This window comes from Protopterus annectens, chromosome 6.part0, assembly GCF_019279795.1.
Source record: "Protopterus annectens isolate FY-2018-M chromosome 6.part0, PAN1.0, whole genome shotgun sequence".
Lineage (NCBI taxonomy): Eukaryota > Metazoa > Chordata > Ceratodontiformes > Protopteridae > Protopterus > Protopterus annectens.
The window spans coordinates 938,573,189-938,600,168 of NC_056737.1; the positions used below are offsets into that span (position 1 = coordinate 938,573,189).

Sequence of the window (26,980 nt, forward strand, 5' to 3'; positions counted from 1 at the left end):
TATTTTGCAATACTTGTTTTTAGAATTCTCAGCAGTCAATCTTATGTTTTAAAAATTATGCTTTCCTCCTTTGAGGATATGAGAAATATTATGACATCTGTTTCCTATTGTGGAACTGGAACTGTTATGAGAAAATGTGCTTGGTTGCAGTCTTAACACCTCCAAAATATGCTAAAAATGAAAATTTCAATTCTCTGTTGGACAAGGAATTCAATTGTTGGGCCACCTTCTCCAGTGTAATGATAGAGGTAAATTGATTCTGGGAATCTCTCTGATTTTTCATCCTTCCTTCTCCAAGTTTGACAAGGGGTTTATTGCTACTCCTACAGCCTTCTTTAAAAAGAAAAAATGGATATACCCAGCAATCTGCTGGTAAGCAAACACTTAAAAGCAATGACAAGGGGTTCCAAAAAGAAGGGAGAAACCGCCTAAAACAAAAGACTTTCTAATAAGTTTGAGTGACTGTATTCAGGACTGCCGACCCCCCTCCCACTCTGGCCAATGCTTAATACTCCCGGACAGTCTGAATCTCCATTTCATTCTTTCTTTCTTTGGCAACAGATAGTTTCAGACAAATGGATTCTGAATGTAATCCATCATGGTTATAGATGGCAGTGGGAGGCTTTCCCTTGTTTTTGAGGGAATTCTTTCCATCAGCCTGATCAAACTCCTCTTTTCTCTCCTGTCAATCAGCATCTGCTTTTTGGGAGTGATAAAATCAGTCCCTCCTCCTCAGTTAGGAGAAATATTTAATTCAAGAATGTTTATGTTACCAAATAAGGAAGATTCTTGGAGACTAGTTCTGGATCTTTTCTTTCTGAACTTGTTTCAGATAGTACCCAAGTTCAAAAATGCTATCCCTTCACAACCATTTGAATTTTCTGGTGATCTTAGATTTAAAAGATACATATTATCACATTCCTATAGATCTAGATTTTAAATGTTTCCTATGGTTTTCTTTCACAAAATATCTAGCTCCTGGGATAGCCTATTGCAAACTGCAAAGCGTTCTTATTTTTCCTTATTTAGATGACTTGCTTATCTTTACCGTGTCTTTTTCAAAGTGACAGGAATCTCTCACCTAGGTAATGGATCTCCTACACAGATTGGGTTTCCAGGAGAACCTACAAACATGTTGTATGTTTTCTTCCACAGGAAAAAGAGGGTGTGTATCCCATACCTATTTCTGAGTTTTCCACTCAGGCTACTCTCTCAGCCAGGAAATTTCCCAGGATTTTGATTCTCAAGGGTTCTGTGATTCTCATGATCTCTCTCTTACAAGACTCCACATGAGAAAAATCCAGTGGTACCAGAAATCCCTGCAGTCCCAACATAGCTATAATCTAGGAAATGTACACCACTAACACTAGTGCGCACAAGCTCTTAGTTTACTGGGCTTTGTCAAAACAGAGTTCCAGGGATGATTAGTCAGAGTACCCAGTAGGGAGAACAGCATTTTGGATCTTGCCCTTACTAATATGGGGGCATCTTGCACCATCCCTTGCTTATCTTCATCACTTGTTAGGTCTAACCATAAAGCCATCTCCCCTTCGAAATTAAAATCAGAGACCTCTTCCACCCAAGGTACCTTTTAGAAATTTCTCTAAGACAAATTATATACTCCTAAGTAAAATATTGGCAAGCTTCAAATCCACTGAATACACAGAAAAGTACACCACCACATGATACCAGCATGTAAACAGATGCATAGATGCAGCTGTACTCTTACCCTGTAAGAACAATTGCAGGGCAAACCCCAGAAACAAGTACGCCCCCATGTTAACAAGCTTTACAATAAAAGAAAAAATGTCACCAAAATTGGATGAGTATTTCTCAGAATGATAGAAACCTCATCTTTAAAATAAAAAAAAAAAACTCAGAAGTGGAATAAAATCTGCCAAAGACAAGTCCGAGGCTAAAATAACCACCCAATCCAATGACAATCATAAAGTTTTCTGTATTTATGTTTGTAATCTCAGAAGCAGTGGTACAGCAGTGTGCTGAGCTGATTGTGAACAATGTAACCTACATTGAGGCAGATGATATAGCTAACCTACTGGCAAATAAATTCTGCTCAAACGTCATCCCTTTCCCTCCCCTCCATATGTCCCATAATATATACCTGAAATGGACTTGCCCCTACTGCAACACAAGACCAAGTCCTGAAAGTGCCATCACACCCTAAAAATACTGAATCAATGGGTCTTCACAGTATCCCTGGATGTATCTTAAATGGCATGAAGTATGATTTTGCCCCCCACCCCAACCCTACAACATTGTTCAGTCTCACTCTCTGCATAGCTTTTATCCTAAGCAATTGGAGAACAGATGCAGTCCATTCCCCTACATAAGGGAGGACTTTCCACAGACCCATAGGTGTGACGACCCTCCTATGCAAAGCCATGGAAAAACTTATCATGGAACATCTTATCAAGAAGGACATAGGGAACCTCTCAACAATGGATCCATATCAGTTTGGATTCTTCAAGGCCAGGTCATGCTTACTCAACCTTGTGGACTTCTTTGAAAAGGTCAATAAAGCAATGGATAAAAGTAAAATGGTAAACACCACATACCCCAGTTTGGCCATGGCTTTTGACACAATTCTCCATTTGGGCATAATAGAAAAGCTAAATAAACTGGGGGAAAAACCTACGTCACCCACTGGATTGCCAGCTGGCTAACAAATAGGATGCAGGAAATCAAAGTTGGGAAGCTACCTCCACAAAGATACCAGTCTCCAGTGGTGTCCCTTGGGGTTTGCTGCTGAGATCTCTTCTGTTTGACATGCATCTGTCCAGATACATGCAGCAATTGGAATACCCAAAGAGATACCTGACTAAAAGGTTTTGAGGCCTAAACAATATTTCTTTCATGGACCACCTCAAAGCCCTGTCACTATACTCAGTATCCTATAGACTGGTATGACCAGTGACTGGCATACAAGGCAGCTTCCAGCCAAGCACCAATGGACCTACTGCATATCAGCAAGTCAAATGGCATCAGAAATAGTCAGTCCAGGGATCTAAACATCTTCTGCAACATCCATAGAATGGTTTAGAGTGACAGGTATAGCTTGCAGAGAATACCACTGCTTTGGAACAGACCCCCAGTCCACATTAAACAAACCTCATCCCTGTCCATATTCAAGCACAACTTGGATCTATGGATGGGTAATAGAAAAGTTACCCCAAGATTACCTCCTGTTGTACTAATGGAGAGAGGCAGCTCCTAAATGCCTTATCCCATGCGTGGGTCCCCTCAAATTATATATGACATGGTCCCAGATATTCTCATTAGTGATAACATATAATTATTAGCCATGCAGTGGGTAAGGCCAATATTACATCAAATGGGATAGGTTAATTCAAGCACCAAAAGGGAAAAATTGGCATGCCTTAAAATGGCCTGAAAAGGGAGCTTGCATAGCAGTTAACCTATGAACCTATAACTGCAACTGAATGATAGCATCTTTAATACCATTTGGACACCTGTTTTCTGAAGAAGTGCAACAGGTGCACAAGGAGGTAAGAAAACTTGTTACTAGAAGATCTTATATTAGTAAATGAAAAAGGTTTTCTAGATGGTGCCAGTTAAAGAACCAGCACCCATTCAGGGCTATTGTTTCTCTGGTTCTACATTATTTGTGTGACTTGTTATCCCCCGCTCTGTTTTACTCCACCAGAAAGGTTCATTTGTCAATTATTTTAGCATGTCTGCTCATGGATCCTTCTCTTTTAATGCAGTCTCATGTAAAAATATTTTTGAAAGGGGTGCTGCATACCAAGCCCCCTAGGAAACAGGTTGCTCCTTGGGATCTAAATTGTCAGAAAAACTACCTCTTCCTCCATTTGAAATAGATCATCAAGCTGACTTTATTTATTTATTCATTTATTTGTTTGTCTTTGTTTACTGGGAAAGTACGACTGGTTAATACCTATTTTCAGTGGAGGTCCCAGGAGAAAAGCTCCATTTGCTTACATTGCATTATACTAAGTTCCAGTTAAACACAAAGTAGTTACATTTCTATTTACATTTATACACAAACAGTAGTTCAATTTATACATTCTATGATTTTACAGAGGTGGAAGTTATTAAAGAGAAAGCCCATGTGCAACTTAGTGGATTGTACAGGCAGCAGTTATGTATAAAAATTACTTTGTCATTTCAGTGAGAGGTTGAGAGTATTCTGTTTAAGGACAGTATTTGAAGAGTATTTTATGGTGAACATACAGTCATAACCGTGTGATGAGCATGTGCAAGGCCAGGATTGGTTAAGATGTTGTTTAAGCAGTGGTTTAAAACTGCTGAGTTTGTTTGTCGGAGAATTTTATTTGTGTGGGGATACTATTCCAGAGTTTAGCAATGTACTGGGAGTAGAGTGATTCTCCTGCAAGATTATTTGACTTATTTGTAAGTAATAAGAATTTGTTACTAGAATGGAGATCCCTTGCTGGACAGCAGGGCAGTAATACGTTTTGTACTGCAGGCCATTTTTCTGGATGATGACTGAGTTTGTGTACTGTATATGTTAGGTAGTTGAGCAGCTCAAGCCAGTTTAATCGCTTTAAGCTATGACACTGGTGGGTACAATGAGGGAGACTGGTGGAAAATTTAGCTATTTTATTGTAGCAGGAGGTAAGTTTTTCTTTGAGTATTGTTTAAGCTTGTTAGGATGGGAGCGGCATATAAGAGTTGGCAATAAAAAGGTGATGACTAGAATTTTTCTTGCAGTATTTGTAAGGAATCCATTAATTCTATAAAGGGAGCCTAGGTTCTGGTGTATAGATTTAATGGTGCGCAGTATACGCTGGTTATATTCGAGATTGTTATCTGTTATAATGCCTAGAAGTTTACTGTGAGGTACAGTTTCCATGGCAGCATTATTTGCTGACTTTATGGTAAAAGATTGCTTTTGATTTTGGCAACATTTTGAGGTAAAAAGCATTAACTTAGTCTTCTTAGGTTTCACTTTTTGAGCTAGGTTTCTACAGAGGTGAAATATTTTTGGGGAATGTCGTGGATCTTATTTATTGTTGAGGCCGCACATATTAATGTTGAGTCATCTGAATACTGAACTAAAAGAAACCAAAAAAATCCAAGCATAGAACCACTCACGAAGGATAAAGCAGTAAATAACACACTTTATTCAGAATACAGGTAAGCGCTTTCGCAATCTCTCCGGATTGCTTCTTCGTACCATAACACTAAAGCAGCACATCTGTTCAAATATACCAAATGAAAAAGCATTCATCCAGTCATCTCTAAGTTAATTAAAAAATCACTTATTTGAAAATGCTAATGAAATAGCACTTCAAAAAACAATATATGAAAGCCAGTGAGTTAAAAACAATTAAAATAATTACTGTCATATCAAGAAATGCATAATGCCTAAGAAAAATTAATTAAAAATATGTGTAATAGTACATATAAAAAATATATATATTTTATTTTCTCAACTTGATTACTGCCTCTGAAGTGGACATCAATCAATAGGTTCAACACATATATTAATAATAGCTTCTTAGAGAATTGTATTGCTCAAGATTTATATAAGTATTTTGTTGTTGAATTTCCAACTATTCCTAGTATAAATTGACTGCCCAAAAAGCATAAATTGCTTTCTTTCCCCCGATGAGACCTATTGTTTCAGGTGCTGGATGTATTACAGAGCCTGTAACCATCTTTCGTAAGAAATCTCTTAGACCTATTTTGGATGAATACAGAACAGTACTTAAAGATTCTGAACACTTTTTGAAAGATTTGTATTGTTTTCTTTCTGATAATGTTTTGTAAGGTAATGAGTACTTGGTTACATTAGATCTCAATTCACTTGTATTCCCAATGACAAAGGACTGGAATATCTATGTGACTTCTTACTTGAAGCTAAGGTTATGGATGGACATAATATAGATTTAATTTGTTTCCTTTTAGAATTGGTGTTAGAATTTAATATTTTTACTTTTGATGAATATTTTTTACAGACTTCTGGCGTAGCTATGGGCACCTCATTTGCGAACAGCTATGCCAATTTAGTCATGGCTAGATGGGAACAATCTAAACTATTGACAGCTAATAGATTTGTGGAGAATATACTGTTTTACAGACATTTCATAGATGACCTGTTTATTTTTTTTTGGAGAGAAACTGAAGAGATACTTTTGGATTTTATGACATATTTGAATAGCAGTAGTGATTTTTTGCATTTTACAGCTACCTGTTCCACATTGCAGGTAGATTTTCTTGACATTCGGGTCATTGTGGACCATCACAGTAAGAAAATCTACACTAAATTGTATAAGAAAGAATGTTATCGGAATAGTTATGTTCACCGCAGCAGTATGCACCCTCCACACATTTTTAAAAATGTTAAGAATCAGGCCCTACAAAACTCTAGATTACATGCTAGAGAATCAGATTTCATTATGAGTCTTGATATGTTTAAAGAAGACTTCACTGCTAGAGGTTATCGACCTCATGAAATTAATGAAGCTGGTCAGAATGCTGTTATTAGACGTCCAAATGAAGAGAAATCCTATTTCTCTTCTCCTAAGGCTTATGGTAATATAACCCATAATAGGAAGAATAGAAACATTGGCTTGAGGTATAGTTTAACACGCACAAAGGATAGTAATATGATTCGCAATATAATTGATAATAATTGGCATATTTTAGCCACAGATGATCGGATTAAAAACATTGTAGGCAACAGACCAAGTTTTGTATATAAAAACAAGAACTCACTTAAGCAGATGCTATGTTATTCTGACACACAGAGGTTTAAGCAACTTGTACAGGATGGAACTAGTATTTATTATTTTATTTTTACATTTGTTAACCGGGTTAGTCTGTCTGGGTTATTAGAAGCCCTTTTTCAGCAGATACCCGAGGAGAAAAGCTCCCCAAAAAAAAGTTTAAGTAAATAGATAGTAAGAACAAAGATAAACACAAATTAATAGTTGCAATGGCTGGGCTTTCTGTAAATATATAAACAGTAATAATACTTATATTCATCCTGTGACACAGAAGTTATACACATTTCATGTTACAGTGAATTGTGATAGTCGTAATATAATATTTTTAGCCCAATGTATAAGCTGTCAGGCATTTTATGTCGGCAAAAGTAACAGACGGCTAAAAGAACGCATACGTGATCATTATTATTGTTTTAGAAAAAAGTCTAAACATAGTGCTTTAGCAAAGCATATGCTTCAGTGTGGTGAATACCATTATTTTAGTTTTGTAGTGATTGATATTCTTGAGGCAGGGATCAGAAAAGGTGACATAGTCAACAAAACAGAACAAAAGGAGCTGAGGTGGATTCTACTACTAGCAGCCCATAAACCACCGGGGCTCAATGACTGCCTCACTGAAATCTGTCCTCAAAAATAGAAAGTTGAGAAAATAAAATATATATATATATATATATATATATATATATATATATATATATATATATATATATATATATATATATATATATTTTATATGTACTATTACAGATATTTTAATTAATTTTCCTTAGGCATTATGCATTAGGTATTTCTTGATATGACAGTAATTATTTTAATTGTTTTTAACCAACTAGCTTTGATATATTGTTTTTTGAAGTGCTATTTCTTTAACTTGTAGCATTTTCAATTAAGTGATTTTTTAATTAACTTAGAGATGATTGGATGAATGCTTTTTCATTTGATATATTTGAATAGATGTGCTGCTTTACCTTTATGGTCTGAAGAAGCAATCCGGAGAGATTGCGAAAGCGCTTACCTGTATTCCGAATAAAGTGTGTTATTTACTACTTAATCCTTCATGCGTGGTTCTATGCTTGGATTTTTTGGTTTCTTTTAATTGCTGTTTGTGTTTCCAAGCAAGTTCGCCAACTGGGCGTTTTTGTCTTTTGAATACTGATCTAAACTAGCATGGTGAGTGGAGGTGTAGAAGACATTAATAAATATAATAAATAGGAGATGACCCAAGATAGAGCCCTGAGGGACACATAGTAATTGGTTGAAAGGATGAGTAGGTTTGCTGCCAAACGTCTTGTTGCCTTCCAGATAAGTAATTAAGAAACCACAGCAAGGAGTATTGTGAAAGTCCTTTGGAGTTGAGTCAAACGAGCAGTTGCAAGAGTGAGACAGTATCAAATGCGTTTGACAAGTCTAAGAACATGGAGGACTCAAGCAGACCATTGTGTCTATGTTGGTTTATTATATTGGAAAAATGTAGTAGAGCAGTAGTGATGTTGTGCTAGGGCTTAAAGCCATGTTGTGTATCTGAGAGCGGGTTATTTGAGGTTAGGTATTGCATCAGCTGCATATGGATGCATTTGTCTAATATTTTTGGAGAGGGGGGGGAGAGAATCACTATTGGTCTATATTTATTGATCTCTGTAGTGTGTGCCACCTTTGTGCAGTGGTATGAGTTAGGATTTTCCACAGTATTGTGATGTATCTTTCTACTATGGACCTTTTAATTAGTATGGACACAGGGAAGGCTCTGACTTTTGCAGCCATTTTTAGGTAGTCTGATGGTGGTTGGTCTACAGCTGACTTCAAGTTCTTAATATGGAAAATGATTTTACTTTTCACTCTGATCTCTTCAAAAGAGTATCTGAGTTACAAGATCTTATGGTGGGTAAGCCATATCTTACTTTCCACAAAGATAGCGTTTCCTTAAGGACTAACCCTTCACTTTTTGCCTAAAGTGTTATCTAGGTTTACTTTGAGTCAAGATATCCATTTCCTTGTCTTCATTGAGTAAACTAAAAATGACTGAGAAAGGGCACTCCATACTTTGTCCACAAACAACTCTGGTACTTATCTGGACAGAACAAAATATAAACAATCTCCTAAAACCAAGCATAAAACCTACCCCAAATCCTGTCTAAGGTTGCCACCCATCCCGTTGTCAGCAGGACGCTCATGGGTTGAGCTGCCTCATCCTATTGCCCGCTGTGCAAAGTAGTGGGACTTTTCAATCACACTGAATTGCCGTGGAAAACCCGCAGTTACTTCCAGCTTTTCCACGGCAAATCAGTTATGTCACCAACCCGGATCTGCAGCTGCAGACAAAGCTGTTGCCTGTTAGGTCCGGGTGCTTTACTTCGTGCAGCAATTGGCTGCAATTCATGAAAGGGGTGGGGATTGGAGCAGGAAGAGTCCAGCAAATATCGCAGCTGTAAGAGCGCTTTTTTTTAAGCACTTCTACAGCCGCTAAAAAAATGACATAGATCCAGCTATCCAAGAAAGTTCACATTGCTTCTACTTTGGCCTTTAGGGCTATTAATTACCAGACCCATATGACTAGGTATGCTTTGGCCTTAATTGCTCAGGCTTATCAAGTTGTCTCTGCGCTCTGTGATTCTGATGGCAAATCCTCTGCCTTATCTTTTTTAGGTTCTGCTTCTCAAGTGGCTTACCACTGTATTAAGTGTAGATATGATGCTGCTGGCACCTCTTCTAGGGCTGCAGCTTTTGGGTCCATCGTGAGGTTTTATTCTTGGGTTCATCTCCAGTCTCTTCCTCAGGACATTAAGGCCAAGTTGTTGGATGCTCCTTTGGATAATAATTATCTTTTTGGGACAGTTGCTGATTACTTTAAGCCTGTTCAAGACAAAGGCAAAGCCATGCAAGACCTTAAACATGATTTTCCTGGTTCCTCAAATGGAGAGCACTTGGAGACCTATTTTTGATCTCTTCCAGCTCAACATCTTTCTCAAGATCCCTTTTTTTTGGATGCTTACTCATCAAATTCTGTTTCCTCTTTTTTTACCTCAGGCTTTTCTGGTGTCCTTGGATCCGAAAGATGCTTACCTTCATCTCCCTATTCATCCTCTCTTCAGGGACTTTTTACATGTCACTGTGTCTTCCTGTCATTTTCAGTTCTCTGCTTTGCCATTTGTCCTCTCTACTGCCCCAAGGTTATTCACAAAATGCTGATGTCCTGTGATTGCCTTTTGCAGGCGCCAAGGCATTCAGATTTCTCCTTATCTAGATGGCCTGTTGCTTCAGGCGCCTTCTTCCAATCAGTTGTTGTAAGATCTGCACTTCACTGTCTCTTTTCTTCAAAGTCTGGGGTTTACCATCAACTTCCAAAAGTCTGTCCTGATTCCTTCTCAGCATTATGTGAGTCTGGGTTGCAGGATTCAGATGATGCCAATGTTGGCCTCTCTTCTACTAAAGGTATTGTCGTTGACTGCCTTCTTTCAGTCTCTTCTTCTCTTGAGTGCCATGCCAGCCTGAGAGTTTCTTCAGGCCTTGGAATTCATGGTCTTTTCTATTTTGGTGCTTCCTCTTGCCAGACTAAATTGGAAGCTCCAGTGGTAGCTCAAGTCACTTTGGCTGCGGTATCGTCACCCTCTAAATTTCAGTGCACCGCTTCTTCCTCGTCTCAAGAAAGAATTTGAGTAGTGGATTCTGCATTTCGCTGTCAGCTGAGGCTGGACCTTTCAACCTTCAGTCCCTTCTCAAAAGCTGTTCAACGATGCCTCGGACATGGGGGGGGGGCATCTCTTGGTCATTTGAAAGTTCAGGGTCTTTGGCCTTCCCATCAGAAATCAGACCATATTAACATCAAAGAGATGAGGGCTCTGATTCTGGCCGTTTAGAATTTTCACCCCATGTTCTCTTCAAGTCCCTTAATGGTGTACACAGACAACAGTGCAGTGATGTGAGAAACAGTGGGAGGATATGTGTATGTCTCTCAGATATGCAACAAAATCTAGAAGATTTAGGATTTTTTCTTGGAAATGTTTATGTACATACTTTTGTACCCCCAAGTAGACTCCAGAGAAGTTTTCCTCAAGTAGACAGCAAATGTTGGAAGTGTGATGGGGAAGAAAGAGGTACTTGGGAACATATTTTCTGGGAGTGCGGTGGGTTGGCTGAATTTAAGGATTCCCTACAGGATGCACTGTCAGAGATGCTGGGTGGGTGGATTGGTGTCACGAGGAGATGTTTTTCTGAGCAATGATACAGAATCGGAATTGCCTAAACATGGTATGGCCTTACTGTGTCTAATAATGGTGGCTGCCAAAAAAAAATACTACAAAATGGAAATCAGAATGTAAACCAGCTATATTAGGAGTAGTGAATATAATAACAGAGATAAAACAACTGGAATTGAGATATTTAGAAAAGGGTAGGAGTAAACTACATAGGAAAAAATGGAATTGTGGGAACAATACATACTGGGGAGGAATGAGGTTTAAATCAGCTATGTAATGTTGACTGAAAATGATTGGGTAGATTATAAGTGATGTATAATGTTTGCAACTGGGAGTGTGTCAGTAAGGTTTGTGATGTAAAACGCTTGCAACTAGGTTTGTGTCGGTGTGGTTCGTTTTCATTTAAATAAATGTATGATTGCTTATGCCATAAGTTGATGGTTTAATAAGGATGTTTCTTGTTTAAAAAGGGGGGGGCAGGAATTAAGTAATTTATGTAATGTAACTTAGGTTATATGATATATAGCAATATATTTGAAGTATAATGTTTGTTAATGTAAGGACAAAATGATTGACTTCAACAATTGGCTAAGCTTCTGGTGTCATTCAAAGGGGATCCAGTATCTGTCTGCCTGGGGCGGCATGATCGACAAACCACGATGCTTTGCCAGAGATGATCTGCAGCTGTCACCCCTGGGATTCAGGTTACTGGCTAAAGCTCTTGCCACCCCTATAGTGCCTTTTTTAGGCAAGGTTCAAAGGACAAAACCACCACCGTAACAGATACAAGCATGCAAAATCTGAAGGTAATGCTACTCAATGCTAGAAGTCTAAACCTCAAAATGCACTCTCTCGAGGCACTCCTAAAAATGGAGAACATCAATATCTGTGCAGTAACTGAGACCTGGTTCAAGACTCCAGAGAGCACCCCTGCAGTACCAGGCTTCAACTCTTACCACACTTTTCGACAACTAAACCAAGACCGAAACACTAAAGGTGGAGGAGTGTCCATATTCACCAAGAATATTCACACCTCCAGGCTAGTTGCCCAACACAATGTATCTGAAATTCTCCAGGTGCAACTAACACTAAGTAAGACTGCAATCCAAATTGTAGCTTGCTACAGATCCCCCACCATGCCCCAAGATTCTCACTACACCTTTCTAAACATACTGGAAAATATTAAGATACAACCAAACACCCTAATACTGAGTGATTTCAACTACCCTGCCATTAACTGGGAAAACTACTGGGATACCAACACCTTTTCCCAGTGGTTCTTAGAATTTATAAATTCCAATGCCCTGGATCAACTAATTCATTGTCCCAGCAGGCGCTCCAATATCCTAGACCTGGTCATTACCAACATGTGAGATAGATGCTGCACACCAGTGGTCACCCCCTCATTGGTTAGGTCTGACCATAAGCAAATCACCCTTGACATCCACATCCCACCCCCCCAGTAAAGAAACCTCCGTAAAAAACTTCTTCAAAGCCAACTTCATGCTACGCAAGTCAGAAGTGACAAACTTCATGGCACCCCCCATGCAGACAGGAGTTGAAAGTTCAACTGCTGAATAATTCACTGAGGCACTGTACGAGCACATCCACTCGTGCATGAATCGTGCCCTCCCAAATAGAACCAAGACACTCTCCTCCAGAAAAAGGAAGCCAATCTGGTGGTCCTCTGCCATAAACAAATTATACAACAGAAGGAAGAAACTGTTGCAGAAAAGAGGAAAATCCCAAGATGCAAAATACTTCCTTACCAGCCTCAGTAAGAAGCTGAGATCACCAATATCCTGGCAGATCGAGTTAGTGCTAATTTCACCCCCCCCTCTCACCTCCTAAAGGGCCCATCTCAATACCAAAAGATTGCCAAAATCCGGTAATCATGGCTACACAGGTAGAATTTGCACTCTCCAAAGCTAAGAATACAGCATCCATGGGACCAGATGACATCCCAGGCTGTGTACTACATGAACTACAAAATGAACTGGCACCGCACCTAAGTGTCATGTTTAATCATAGCCTCACCTCAGGCTTCGTGCCCACTGAGTGGCACACAGCTACAGTTATCCCACTCCACAAGGGGGGATCCACCTTGGATCCCAGGAACTACCGTCCCATCAGTCTGACGAGCCTAATCTGCAAGGGCATGGAACGCATTTTCATGGAACTTATAAACAAAGACATTGGCATCCTTCAAACACTGGACCCCACCCAGTTTGGGTTTGTGAAAGGCCGATCTTGTCTCCTGAACCTGAATGACTTCTTCGAATCAGTCTCCAGAGCTGCGGATGAGGGTAAGGCGGCCCACACAGCCTATCTAGACCTCGCCAAGGCCTTTGACACCATCCCCCACTCTGGAATCATAGATAAACTTACTAAGCTGGGCATAAATCCCTACGTCACTCGATGGGTTGCCAACTGGCTTACTGACAGAACCCAGACTGTAAAAGTAGCCAACTCCAAATCCAGCTCCAGACAAGTGACAAGTGGAGTACCTCCGGGTTCAGTCCTGGGACCACCCTTGTTTGGCATCTACTTCTCTGAAATAAGGCCAACACTAAGGGACTCTGGCTAGCAAAGTTTGCAAATGACTGCAAACTGGGAGCCATTATTGGATCTCCAAATGATGTAAATATTCTACAAAAGGGCCTTACAGAAACAGATGCTTGGTGCCAGAGCCATGGGCTCAAGCTTAATGCCAAGAAATGTATAGTTATCCCCTTTGGGGAAAAAACATGTACCCATGAATTACCACATAGGTGGCAGTACAATAAACACCGAAAGTGTGATGAGAGACCTAGGAACACAGGTGGACAGTGGTCTCACCTTCGATAACCACATCACCACAACAGTCAGAAAATCCCTCTATGTGGCACACCTCATCACTAAGGGCTTTTCATCCAGAAAAAAGGAGGTCATTGTCCCTCTGTACTCATCCCTCATTAGACCCATTAGAGAGTACAATGCCCCGTTTGGTATGTACCTCACAAGACATCTGCAACAGCTGGAAAGGCCTCAGAAATACCTCACTAAAAGAATCACAGGCCTAAAGCAGATGCCCTATGCTGACAGTCTAAAAAAACTCCAGCTATACTCTGTGGCATATCGTCTAGTCAGAGCTGATCTCTGCTTAACATACAAGGCCATGTCAAACCCTGAGCTGTTGGACATGCTCTAAAGAAATCCCAATCCCTCAGAGCCACACGCTCCAGGGATCTAAACCTTGTCATCACAACGAACAAAACATGCTGCAGGGATAGGTTCCTGACCCAGAGACTCCCCATACTCTGGAATAGACTGCCCATACATGTCAAGCAGAGCGCCTCCTTGGTCGTTTTCAAAAGGAACCTTGACGATTGGATGGGAGATAGGAAATTCACCCCGGGGATCATGTCAGTCACCCTGCTAGACAGGGGAAGAGGGAAGTAAATATTGTGGGAAGAAGTATCCGGGGAATTGTTTGATTAGGCTTGTATAGGCCCTAGGGCCAATAGCCTAGTACCAGCCTATGAACCTGTGAATGTTAATTTAATACAATTTGATTACTTTTGTATAAATTTAAATTTGCCTATGTCACAAGTGATAACTCAATAAAAGTGCTTAAAAAATACTACAGTGATGTAGTATGTCAACAAGCAAGGGGCACAAAATCTTACATCCTCTGCAGGATGGCACTTCAGGCTTCGGAAGTGGCTCTCAGTTGTCAATTAACTCTTCAGGCAGTATATATATATATATATATATATATATATATATATATATATATATATCACTTCAGAGCACAATCTTGTGGCAGACTCTGAACAGGTCCAAAACACAGGATCATGAGTGGATGCTTCACAGAGACATGTTTCTGGACATTGTCCATTGGTGGGGTATTCCTCAGGTAGAACTTTTTGCCTCCCTTCTGAACGGGTAGCTTTCTGTCTTCTGTTCCAGAGTGCCATCTATCTGGCCTGGAAGACGGACGCCCTATCCTTTCCGTGGAATGGGAAGTTTCTTTGTTTTCCCTCCTGTTCCTCTACTTCCAAAAGTCCTCCAGAAAATTCAGCTGGACTCCCCAAAAGTCTTGCTAGTGACTCGCTTTTGGCCAAGACAGCACTGGCTCTCCCTCTTAATGCATCTGGGCAGGGTCAATCACTACACGTTACCTCACCTGTTGGTCTGTCATCTATCCCCACTTGCCCACTCTGCAGCTGATGTTGTAGATGATAGGGTTGTGTTCCCTTTCAGGAATTTCTTTTCTTAGTATGTGCTCAGGATTTTACAAGAGGCAAGGAAACTCTCACCAGAAAATCTTATATGTGCAAATGGAGATTGTCAGTCTGGTGCCATGTTTGTAACCAAGACCCTTTTTCAGTGGGCGTCCTTTTGGTCCTCTCTTATTTGTGTGAGTTGCTCCAGTTTGGCTTGGCCTATTCTTCTGTGAAGGCCCATTTGTTAGCCATTTCTGCTTGTATGCCCTTGAATCCTCCTTTGACTTCTCGTTTTGAGGTCAAGCAATTTCTTAAAGGTGTCCTGCATATTAGACTTCCAACAAAGCCTGCTCCCCCTCCTTGGGACCTTAATTTTGTTTTGGAAAAATCAACTCTGGCTCCTTTTGAGCCTGCATATTCTGCTTCTTGGCAACGTTGTACCTGGAAGACTGTTTTGTTACTCTCTCTTACTTCTGCTTGGAGGGTTTATGAGCTCCAGGCCCTTATGGCCATGCATCCTTTTTTGTGTTTTTTCACAGGGTCAGGGTGTCCCTTCATATAATCCTTCTTTTATGCCCAAGGTAGTCAATGTTTTATCCTTGAATCAATCGGTTCAACTCCGTTCCTTTTTCCCTTCTCCTCAGTCTGCTACTGACAGGGTCCTGCATACCTTGGATTTACACAGACAGCTCAGGTACTATATGGATAAAACTAGAACTATTCATAAGTCTGATGAGTGTTTTGTTTCCCTTCTTCCCTGGTATTTGGGTTTGGCTCTTTCTAAGCAAACCATCTCCTCCTGGCTATCCAAGGCCATTGCCTTTTGTTATTCTTTTCATTGCAAATCTCTGTCTGCATCTGTTAGAACTCATTCCACTAGAGCTGTTGCCTCTTCTGGTGTCTTCTTTAAGGGGTTGGACAGCTGTTCCATTCTTGAAGCTGCTACTTGGTCTTCTGTGCATACTGTTACTAAGCATTATAAGTTGGATATGGTTTCTAAGGCCAGCGTAGGTTTTGTTGAAACCATTTTTTGTGGGTTTGTTGAGGGCACTTCTCAGGCTTCCACCTCCCATTCTGTTTCTTGAGCTTTTCTATTCTCCCTTATGTACCGAATACTGCAACAGTGGTATGGAAGGACATAGTACAGTTGTGTAAACTCTTAAATGTCCTTTTCTTCACTGTTGCAGTATTTGCTCCCTCCCTCCAATTCCCTCTTGCTTATTCTGCATTTTTTCCTTCTGGATGTGCATGGACTGCTTTGTTGTATGATGACTGTTCTCTTCTAGAGCAATTAATTTCTTGGTAGTTGCATCTGTACGTCCCTTTTATGCCGTACGTTCTTCGTGGGGGGCATAAATGTGACGTACTGTGTAAACAGAATCTCTTTTAAGCTTATTTATACTGCCTTGAGCGAGGGTTTGCCCAGGGTGGGACATACATATGTACCAAAAACTGCAACAGTGAAGAGAAGGACATCTATTGTTAAAACTTTATACAACTGTACTATCCTCAGAACTCTGTTGCCATCTCCAAGGCATGGAACAAGCTTCCAAACCATGTAAGACTTTTAAATAACCTGCAGCAATTTAAATCTGTAAAATGTCACCTGGCAACTAATAAACTATGCATGCCTACAGTTTAATGTATGCAGTTCTAACTGTGGCCACTATGGATACTATACAAGTCTATTAATATAGTATTTTTGATTTTACTCAATATCTTGAAAATGTGCATTTCTTTAATATGATATGCTTTTGTTTTCTGTTTGCTTTGAAATACTTTGTAAACAATGTTTGTTGACTGTTTTTCTTTTGCATTGTCAAAAATGTGTTTCTATCCTTGTTTTGGAGCTTTTCTCCTCAGGTGTTTGCTGAAAGTAGGCATTTCAGTTCCCAGATGGACTTTCGAAGTAAACAAAAACAAGTAAATAAATAAGGTTATTGTATTTTTACTGTTTATAGTATTTTTGGTGGAAATTGTGGTATATCACTTTAAGAATACAGGCTTTTCAGGCATGTTGGTAGATGGTCTATGATTACTTTAATGTATCTCTAAGAACTGCTTTCTAGCAATTTACTGTCATTCTGTGCCGTAGGGCTTATTACATGTTTAGTTAGGTTTATTTTAGTGCTTTAGATAGTCTGAAGTTGGCTGTGCTTAAAATGGCTTGCAAAGGCAGCTACTCTAGTACTTACCTGTGAACCTACGAACGTAATTTTCTAATGGGAAACTTATTCCTTTTGGACTTCCAAGATGACTACACATTGAGTAACAGCTTAACTCTAGCTCTCCCACTGTGAAAACAGAAATTCAACAGAGAAGGCCACAGTAGACTTTTGTGTTTATCAGTATATTTCAGTAACTGGCTAGTTAAGTGAACTGCCTGAATGCCAGGAAGAAAAGAAATACAGAGCACCTGAAAAAAATGTCAGCTGCAAAAAGTGAGGAAGGAACACTGACTGGGGAAAGTTCTGCAGCTGTACAGCAAAAAGCAATGCAACTTCTAGACATGATTTCCAGTAACCTACAGGAAGATGTAAGACAACTGCATACAGACGTAGTTAAAATAAATGAAACACTGATGGAGTATATCAACACAAACAGCAAAAGGTAGGAAAAAATGGAAGAAGCTTTAAACAGATATTCATATGAGGTGATAAAACTGCAAAAAAATTAGAGGGTAAGATGAAGAAAAGGCTGGCTGAATATGAGACTGCTCAGGAAGAGATGTTTTGAAAAATAATAGAATTAGAGGACAGAGCACATAGGGAAAACCTGAGATTGTCAGCTACACCAGAGAATCTGGAAGGACCAGTCTGCATTAATTTTATGAAAGCACAAATAAGCAACTGGACTGGTATTCCACAGTAGGAATTGTTGATTGAAAGGGCACATCATGTGTATGCTCCAAACCTGGCTGTGAGAAAGCAACATATTAAAGATGCAATCCTAACAGCAGAAGGAGTTGATTCTGACAAAACTGTGGCAGAAGGACAAAAGTTTGTTCAACAAAAAGTAAACTGTGAAACAGAAGGAGATTCTGCTTCTTGTTCTTCTGGTAATAAAGACCATTTAATTCCTTAGACTTTAAAGGACTTTAAATGCATTATACTAGCAATTGAGATATGTTCTTTCAAACCTGGGGGGCATAGGCATCTAATTTTATTTGCCAAATAATTTCCCTTAATTCAATTAAGTGCTCCCAGGGTCCAACCCTACATCTTTAGGTATAATGTCTATATACCAAAACAAAGCAAAACTGTATTCAGGAAACAATTAGATATGCCTATACAATGAATTCTTAATATTTTTATTTTTTATACACAGAGTATGTTTGTATGTGTGTTCCTTTAATTTATTTTTTCCAGGATAAAAACTACTACATTGTAAACATTTGCCACGTAGATAGTTGAATGAACATATCTCATGAATAAACGTATATATTTTTATATTTAGAAATATTTTATTATATATTTCATTAAACTTTTTTAATTAACGTGGAATTCCGTTATTGGATATTGTTTAGTCATATGACCTGTAGGTAGTGTTATTTAAATGGTGTAACAAATCTGTATTGTAAGGATTCTGAAGAAGTCTATGATATAAGCAGACAAAAGTGCTTAATCCTGGTTTTATTGATTTTTGGTTTTATCAGTGAATAATAACAAAAATGTTCTATGTGGTGCTGAGGTTGTCAGTATCTACCTTTTGCTTTGGCTTTTCGTGTTTAGATGGTTCGTAGTAGTGACTTAGTTAATATTGTTGGAAGCAATCCTTCTTTTGTTTACAGGAGTAACTGCAGTATAAAACATTTGTTGCAACATGAAAACACTTAAGGTTCCTTTACCGCCTGCCAATAAAAGTTTAGGTACCTTTAAGTGTAACTTTTGCACTGGCTGCAGATTTATTAATGAAGGACCCTATTTTATGTTAGAACATCTTCATTACACTTTTAAGATACCAGGTAGGTTCAATTGTCATTCCAAAGGTGTTTACATTGCAATGTGCAAAGGCTGTTGAAGTTATTACATAGGTATGACTACTAGAAGTCTGGGCAAAAGAATTAAAGAACGTTTCTGATATTAAAGTTAAAAACAGTAATAATGCTCTTTATAGGCATGTAACCAACTGCACCAAATATAAGAAATTTATTTTTGCTGTTTTAGAGCAAGTTCCATTAGATACGAGAGGTGGAAATTATAAAAACGTTATTGACAGAAAATAAACTGAATGGCAAATAAGATTCCTCTGCTCACTAACCTATCATCTACCCTTACCTCCAAATTGGAACAATGCTACAATAAAATCTCCAAATTTGCCACTAAATCCAAATCCTCCTCTCATCACTGCACCTCCCTTCACTCTCTAAACTGGCTTGAACTCCCAAATCATCTTAACTTTCTCCAACTCACCACAGCCCATAAACTACTGTTCCATCCTACTAACTGTCCTGCTCTTTCCAATATTCTTCTACCATATACTCCCCTCAGATCCCTTAGATCTTCTCACCAAAACCAGATCACAGTACAAAAACCAAAGCGCCCAGCAGGTCAACTTCTCTTATCCTTTACCCTAGCTAAAAATGGAATGCCCTACACACCTCCCTAAGAACCTGCAACAACCTAGCCAACTTTCAAAACCCAACTTTATTCTCACCTTTATCTAAATAAGATATGCAACTGTACTCTTCAACGTACACCAGTCCAGTTATCCTCCCCCTTCTCTCCAGGCTAATCTCTATACCTTCCTAATCCTCCTCTAAGCTCACCAAAAATTCTAAATGTATTAGCTACTAAAGCATTTTTGCACTATATGCTTAAGCTACCCAGACAAACCTCCTTACCTTCTTCACCTCCTCTAAAATACTAATTGCATAAGCTTCTAAACGTTAAAGTTTTTAATGTTTTAATTTTTCTTCTTTGCTTTTTCATTGCTTTTTATGCAATATGCCAATCTTTTTCCTGCTGAACTTAACTGAAATTGTTAATACTTTTTGCTAATTGAGCAATCTGATATTGGTATTGTAGCCTATTTTATAGCCACCTGTTAATGTGTAATGTTATCCGTGTCAGAACTCTTTCTTCTAATTAAAATTGTTGTTTATGTGGAGCTTGTCTCCCCGGGCCTCCACTGAAAACGGGCCCCCAAGCCCAGTGGACCTCCCCGGTAATAAAACTGAAATAAATAATAAATAAATAATTTGAGTGCTGATCAGCTATCTGGTTTACATGAGACTGTCAACATTAAATGCTTCCTTAGTGAACATAGATTAGTTATGTAGTAAGGGGTTAGTATGGATTTGTTATTAGGATTTATTGGGAGTAATTGCAATTGTTAATTAAATTTATAATATGATTGGTTAATTGTGTATTTGAATGCATATTTAAAGTTGGGTTTTAAAAGTTATAATTATATCTGAAGAAGTAATTTTATCTGAGAAAAGCTTGGAGTAAATAAAAAAATTTGTTATGCTAAAGTGCTTTTGCAGCCTGGTTCTCTGACACTCTACAGTGTTTTTTTATTTTGTCAGTTTTTATACCACTTTGTGTGAATTGGTTCCATTTTTTTGTTTATTTCCTATTCAAGGACTAGGAAAGGTCAACCACTGTCTAAACGGACAATTTCAAGGTGGCTGTCCTCGGCTGTTATGTTTTGTTACCCACACCATGATAAAACTATTCCAGGCGGGGTTGAAGCCTATTTTACTTGGGCCTTAGCTTTCTCGATGGCATACTTTAAAGATATTGACTCTCAAAGCATTCTAGAGGCAGCAGTTTGATCCTCCATCCATACATTTACAAAACACTACAAACTGGATTCCTTTTCTAGGTCCATTGCAGATTTTGCAAAGACCATCCTTTACAGGCTCCTGGACTCTTATCCTTCCTCCTCCCAGGTTGGGTAAGCTTTAGTAATCTACACATAGGCTACTGCAGCAGTGAGAATGACAAACATAGTACAGTTGTATACGCTGCAGTAGCCACACCTATCCACCATCCCCTTTGCTGTACATTGTTAGAGTGGGTTACAACTTTTGAACTTTTGTTGTTTTTCCTACTGGTGTAATTGTTACTGTTGTGTTCAGGATGAATTTCTCTTTTTTTACACTTAGGGCAAGAACGTTCTGAAGACTTTTTTGTCACTCTGGCTGTGTTTATAGTTCCCATCAAAAAGGGATTAGACTATAGGTAGCCAGAATCACTGTGTGGGAGGGGATTAGAGCTTTGGGAAGCTGACCGGGTGCTGTATCCTTTGCAGGATACAGCCCATAGACTACTGCAGCTGTGAAGAGTTCAAACATCTGCCATTATCTGTAAGTGCAACTCACACAACTGTATATGTACTTGATTTTCTAACCTTTAAAAAATGGTTACGGCAGATATATGGTTATATAGCTTTAATGCCAATGAACTAGTTACACTGATTCAGATGTCACATGGTACATAGAGAGTTCTACAGAAATCAGTTTGCAGCATAGACCTCATGGAAGTTAAAGCACATCTGCTATTTGTGTGTGTGTGTGTGTGTGTGTGTGTGTGTGTGTGTGTGTGTGTGTGTTGTTTAGTAAGCCTCCTGATGTGCTCAGAACATTAGGATTAGAAAGGAGATTTTTTTATGAATTTATGATAGCAGAGAGGAAATCCCAAAACTTTTTTGTGTTTTTAATTTTTAGCATAGCAGATCTCATGGACGGTGGTGCATCTTTTGGGGTGCAAACCAAGAACTGAGTTCAGTGATTTGTTCAGAGTCACTGAGTAGATAAATGGAGACTGAGAGAATCAAACCCAAGACTATATAATGAAGCTTGTTAGGTGCTCATAGTCATTTTTTGTATGCCCTTGGGACTAAGGCTGATGGCTTCTCTACCTGCACGCAATCTGCCCATTCATTCATTGGTTGTGGTAGATGGGGATTCTTTGACAGATGAGAGCACTATGGCCCAGTCATTCCTGCCTGGAAATCCCCTATGAGCTCATGCACTCACAGTGACTGTAAGATGTTAGGGAGTGGGTCAGCCTTGCTGAGCCTGTGACGTCGCCTATTTTTCCCCCAAGGTGAGCACACCCCTCCCCTGCTGAAAATCTTCTTATTTCTGCTGTAACTGCCTTTTGAAGGTTTCCCAACTTGGGCTCAATAGGCTTGAGATCCACAGGGTAGACATCTGCTGCTCCTTATAGGTGTCACATATGTGATAAGGCCAAGCTGCTTCCCTCTTACTGTGATGGTTGAGCAGGCAGTGCCCTCTCACTCTTATCCTCCTTTACAAACTCCTACAGGCATCTGAACAGCTATTCGAACTCATGTCACCTTCAGCGTAGTCAGGGCTTTATCCTTGTATGCCATGGAGTGGCTTAGGTGCTCATAGTCTTAATCCTCTATGCTAAACTGCTGTTAACCCACTACAAAAGGTTTCCTTTTTAATAATCTGATATGGTGAGTACTCCATTGTTATATGCATTTTAGTGTGAGTGAAGCTAATGGTTAAAATATGTAAGACAAATGTTACTGCATTTGCTGCATTTTGAGCTGTTTTTTCAGTACTATGTTTTTTATATATGTATTAATGCAGTGCCCTACAACATATAAAAAGGCAGTTAACATTGAAACAATATTAGAGCCATAATATTGGAGTCCTTATTTTTTATAATGTATAAATTATGCATTTTATGGGTCTCTTGTATTTTTCTTTAGCTAGTGGCAGTTCATGACTTAATCTCAGCACTTATAACAGCAGAACAAAGAGCTGCGGCATCACTCAAGTGGAGAATCCATGAAAAGTTAATAAGAAAGTTTTCGTGTTTGCCTCAAGTCCTGTCAAGCGACCAGATCTACTACAGTTTCCTTCATAGAATGTTTACAATCTTCATGACCAATGTACGCAAGTAGAAAATTGTTTCAATATTAGTTCACTGGATTTTTTTCAGTAAACCTGTTGGCATTTATTGCTTCAGAACATGTAGTTTAATTATTTATTTTTCATGCTCACCCATCACAACTTATTACTATACATGTGAGATGTTCTTTGGACACAGTGTGGTTATAATTTTCAGGAGTAATAGTATTGATATCAGGGAGAACTATATTTCAGGATCACTATGTGAAATGGTTGCATCTTTGGCTCATCACATTCTCTGTCTAGCTATCTCATATTTGCTCTTCTGTTTGTTAAGGAACCATCTTCCCCTTGTCTACTGAATGAATTAATCTTCCCAAAAGGTCAATGAGCTTTGGATGTTTCTGCCATTCATTGTAGGTCAGACTTAGAATAGTAATATTTTCTTTTATAATGAAAATTCTGATACCTTCTTGTTTCTTGTTTTAGTTATACTTAGTTTGAGGCCCAAAATGGGTGCAAACTATCCAGTTTTCTAGCACAACTACATTGCATTACAAGTTTGGAAAAGTAGTAGACTTTGGAAAGTCCTCTACCCCAGGGAACGACCACATTGACAATATACCTTCTAAGCACTTGGGCTTCAGACCAGTTGTTTTACATTAGGAAGGTTTGTGGCCAGCACTGTGGTGGCAGGACAGGTAGCTTACATCCTTCTAAGTTGGGAACTGCTGATTGAGAGCTCAGTGTCTGTTATTCTAAAAGTGTATTAGTTCTGGTTTAAGCACTTGGGATTCAGGCCAGTTATTTTACGTTAAGAAGGATTGCGGTCTGCACTCTTGTGGGAGGAGAGGCTGGACTCTGCCCTTCTGAGCAGGGAATTTCTGGTTAGAGGCTTATAGTGCCTGCATATTCTAACTGTTTCTTACTGAAATTGGTACACCTTGTTTGCTGTAGCATAGACTAGATCCAGGCCTGCTGAATCTAGCTTTATTTGTATGCTTGTTGTTTGTTTATTTCCTTGAAACGCTAATTCCACCTAAAACGCGGCCTTTTAGCACTTCTGTGGATCCCTAGTGATATCTGCATTGCTTACTGTACTTATTTCCTTGTTTCACTTGAAAGAAAGTTACTGTTTGTCATTTTTGCGTTTAAGTTACCTGTAACGCATTGCATTTAAGTTACCTGGCACTTGCTCACTAAAGCAATTATATAAGTCAGCTCTAAAAAATTAAAAGCACTACACCCTCACATACTGCCCTTGAGTACCTTGTTCCCCATTGGCCCTTTTTTTCAATTATAAAGGAATTCCCAATACTATTCTAGCATGTCCAAAGGTCAGTTGTCAATCTCCTCTCCGGTCCAGCTGGTGAATCTGGGAATCTTGAGGCAATGTTACAACTGCCTCATGTACACAGACAACCCTCTCCTCCTCCCAACAAATTCCAACACATGTGAGAGATGCAACCATATAGCCAAACTGGAGGCTAAGCTCTCTCAACTCAGTCCTGGCGTAACCAGTCAGGAGGAGAAGGAAACCACACTCACTACAATTCCAGTCTCACATAGACCTACCACGACAACAAACCAAACACATAAACACACAAAAACATACTGGAGGCTCTAAATAAAAATCTGCCTAAGCAGCAGAGACCTCCAAAGCAGACACCCAAGCAACCGCTACCCCAAAACAAAACACGTGCAACACATAGCTCACAAAGCCAGTGTGCCGAACAGTCACAGCCCTTAAGGCTAAACAACACACCTGATACACTTGTAATAGGTGACTCTATCGTCAGGCACACTGACGTCCCGCTCACCAGGCTGAACAAGGAGAAGGTCACGGTGAGCTGCCTGTCGGGCGCTAGGATCCGCCACATAACACAAGCACTCAGGTCACTCCAAGGCAAGTACAAATATGACTCAGTCATTGTCCATGCTGGTGTGAATGACCTGAGATGTACCTCCCTGGGCTACATGAAAAGAGACATAGAGGAGCTCTCTGAGCATGTAGCCCAGGCCGGTATGACCCTGACCTTGAGTAGCATCTTACCCTCACCAAGAATGATGCCACAATATGAAGACAAGATGATCAATTTCAACAATTGGCTTAAGTGTTGGTGTCATTCAAAGGGGATCCAATGCCTGTCAGCCTGGGATGACATGCTCGACAAGCCACGATGCTTCGCTAGGGACGGCTTGCACCTGTCACCCCTGGGCTTTCGGATATTGGCAAAGGCTCTTGTTACCCCCATAGTGCCTTTTTAGGCAAGGCTCAAAAGACAAACCCACCTCCATAGGTATCACAAGGGATAAGAAACTAAGAGTAATGCTACTCAACGCCAGAAGTCTAAACCTCAAGATGCACGCACTCGAAACTCTCCTTAGCATGGAGAACATCGATATCTGTGCAGTAACAGAAACCTGGTTCAAGGCTACCGAGAGCACCCCAGCACTACCAGGTTATACCTCATACCATGCTTTTCGGCCCCAAAACTTGGACCGAACCAGAAAAGGAGGGGGAGTATCAATATTCGTCAAAGATGCCCACACCTCCAGGTTGGTGGCACAGCACGAAGCATCAGAGACTATCCATGTGCAACTAACTGTGGGTAAAACTGCCTTCCAGTTTATAGCCTGCTACAGACCACCCTCCCAAACACAGGAACCCCACTTAGCCTTCCTGAGAATACTGGAAAATATGAAGGTCTCTCCAAACACCATTATATTGGGCGACTTCAACTACCCAAACATAGACTGGGAGCATTACTCTAGCTCCAACACCCTAGCCCAAAGGTTCCTAGAATTTATAAACTCAAATGCTATGGAACAACTTGTTACCACTCCCACAAGAGGGGAAAACATACTGGACCTGATCATCACCAACATGTGGACACTATGCTCCAGACCAGAAGTGTATCCCTCACTGGTAAGATCAGACCATAAACTAATCTCACTGGATATTTACATCCTGACCCCACCCCCTGCCCAGAAAACCACAGTGAAAAACTTCTCTAAAGCAAATTTCACACGCCTCAAAACCGAGGCGAAATCCTTCAAAGCCCCCGGGCCTGTGGAAAATACGCCCAGACCGCAGAATCCTTTATAAACGCATTCTATGAACACCTTCAGGAATGCATGGATCATGCAATCCCAAATAAAACCAAGACCCAATCCTTCAAAGGCAAACATCCTGTCTGGTGGACCCCAGCCATAAACAAACTATACAATAGAAGGAGGAAGCTACTACATGATAGAGCAAAATCCCAAAAAGGGAAGGCATCTCTGATCAGTATTAGCAAAAAACTACGGGCACTCATAAAATCGTCTAAGGCCAGCTTCGAGAGAAAAATTGCACAGGACACTAAGGAAAATCACAAGGCTTTCTTTAGTTATGTTAGGAACCTGGGTGGGAATTCCCAGATATGCTCAGAATTAGTCCAAAATGACAAAAAATACACCGAGCCCACAGACATTGCCAACATCCTAGCTGACAGGTTCAGTGCAAACTCCCCCCCCCCCTCCCCACCAAAAGGACAAATATCTATCCCAACAGAGTGCTGCCCCCCTGACATCTCAGATGCTCAGGTAAGAGCCGCCCTCTCCAAAGCAGAAACACAGCATCAATGATAGTGTCCCGGGCTGCGCCCTACATGAACTCCAAGAAGAGCTAAACCCAAACATAAAACTACTGTTCAATCTTAGCCTTACTACAGGATATGTACCCAAAGAGTGGCGTACAGCAACAGTGGTCCCTCTCCACAAAGGTGGTGCCTCAACGGATCCTGGAAACTATCGCCCCATAAGCCTGACTAGCTTGGTCTGCAAAGCTATGGAAAGGATCATCATGGACCTCATAAATAAAGATATTGGGGACCTACAGACACTGGATCCTACCCAGTTTGGCTTTGTTAAGGGTGGATCCTGCCTCTTAAACCTGGTCGATTTCTTTGAAACAGTCACCAAGGCCATTGACGAGGGGAAGGTGGT

The 26,980-nt window shown here is 39.9% G+C and overlaps 1 protein-coding gene across 1 annotated transcript in view; it reads left to right on the forward strand.

The window, feature by feature from the left end:
• PPP4R4 (protein phosphatase 4 regulatory subunit 4) overlaps positions 1-26,980 on the forward strand; it is a 2,733,238-nt gene that overhangs the window by 1,950,946 nt on the left and 755,312 nt on the right. The window contains exon 14 of the mRNA XM_044073596.1: positions 22,849-23,031. Coding sequence (XP_043929531.1) covers positions 22,849-23,031 — 183 coding nt within the window. The remainder of the gene's footprint in view (positions 1-22,848; positions 23,032-26,980) is intronic.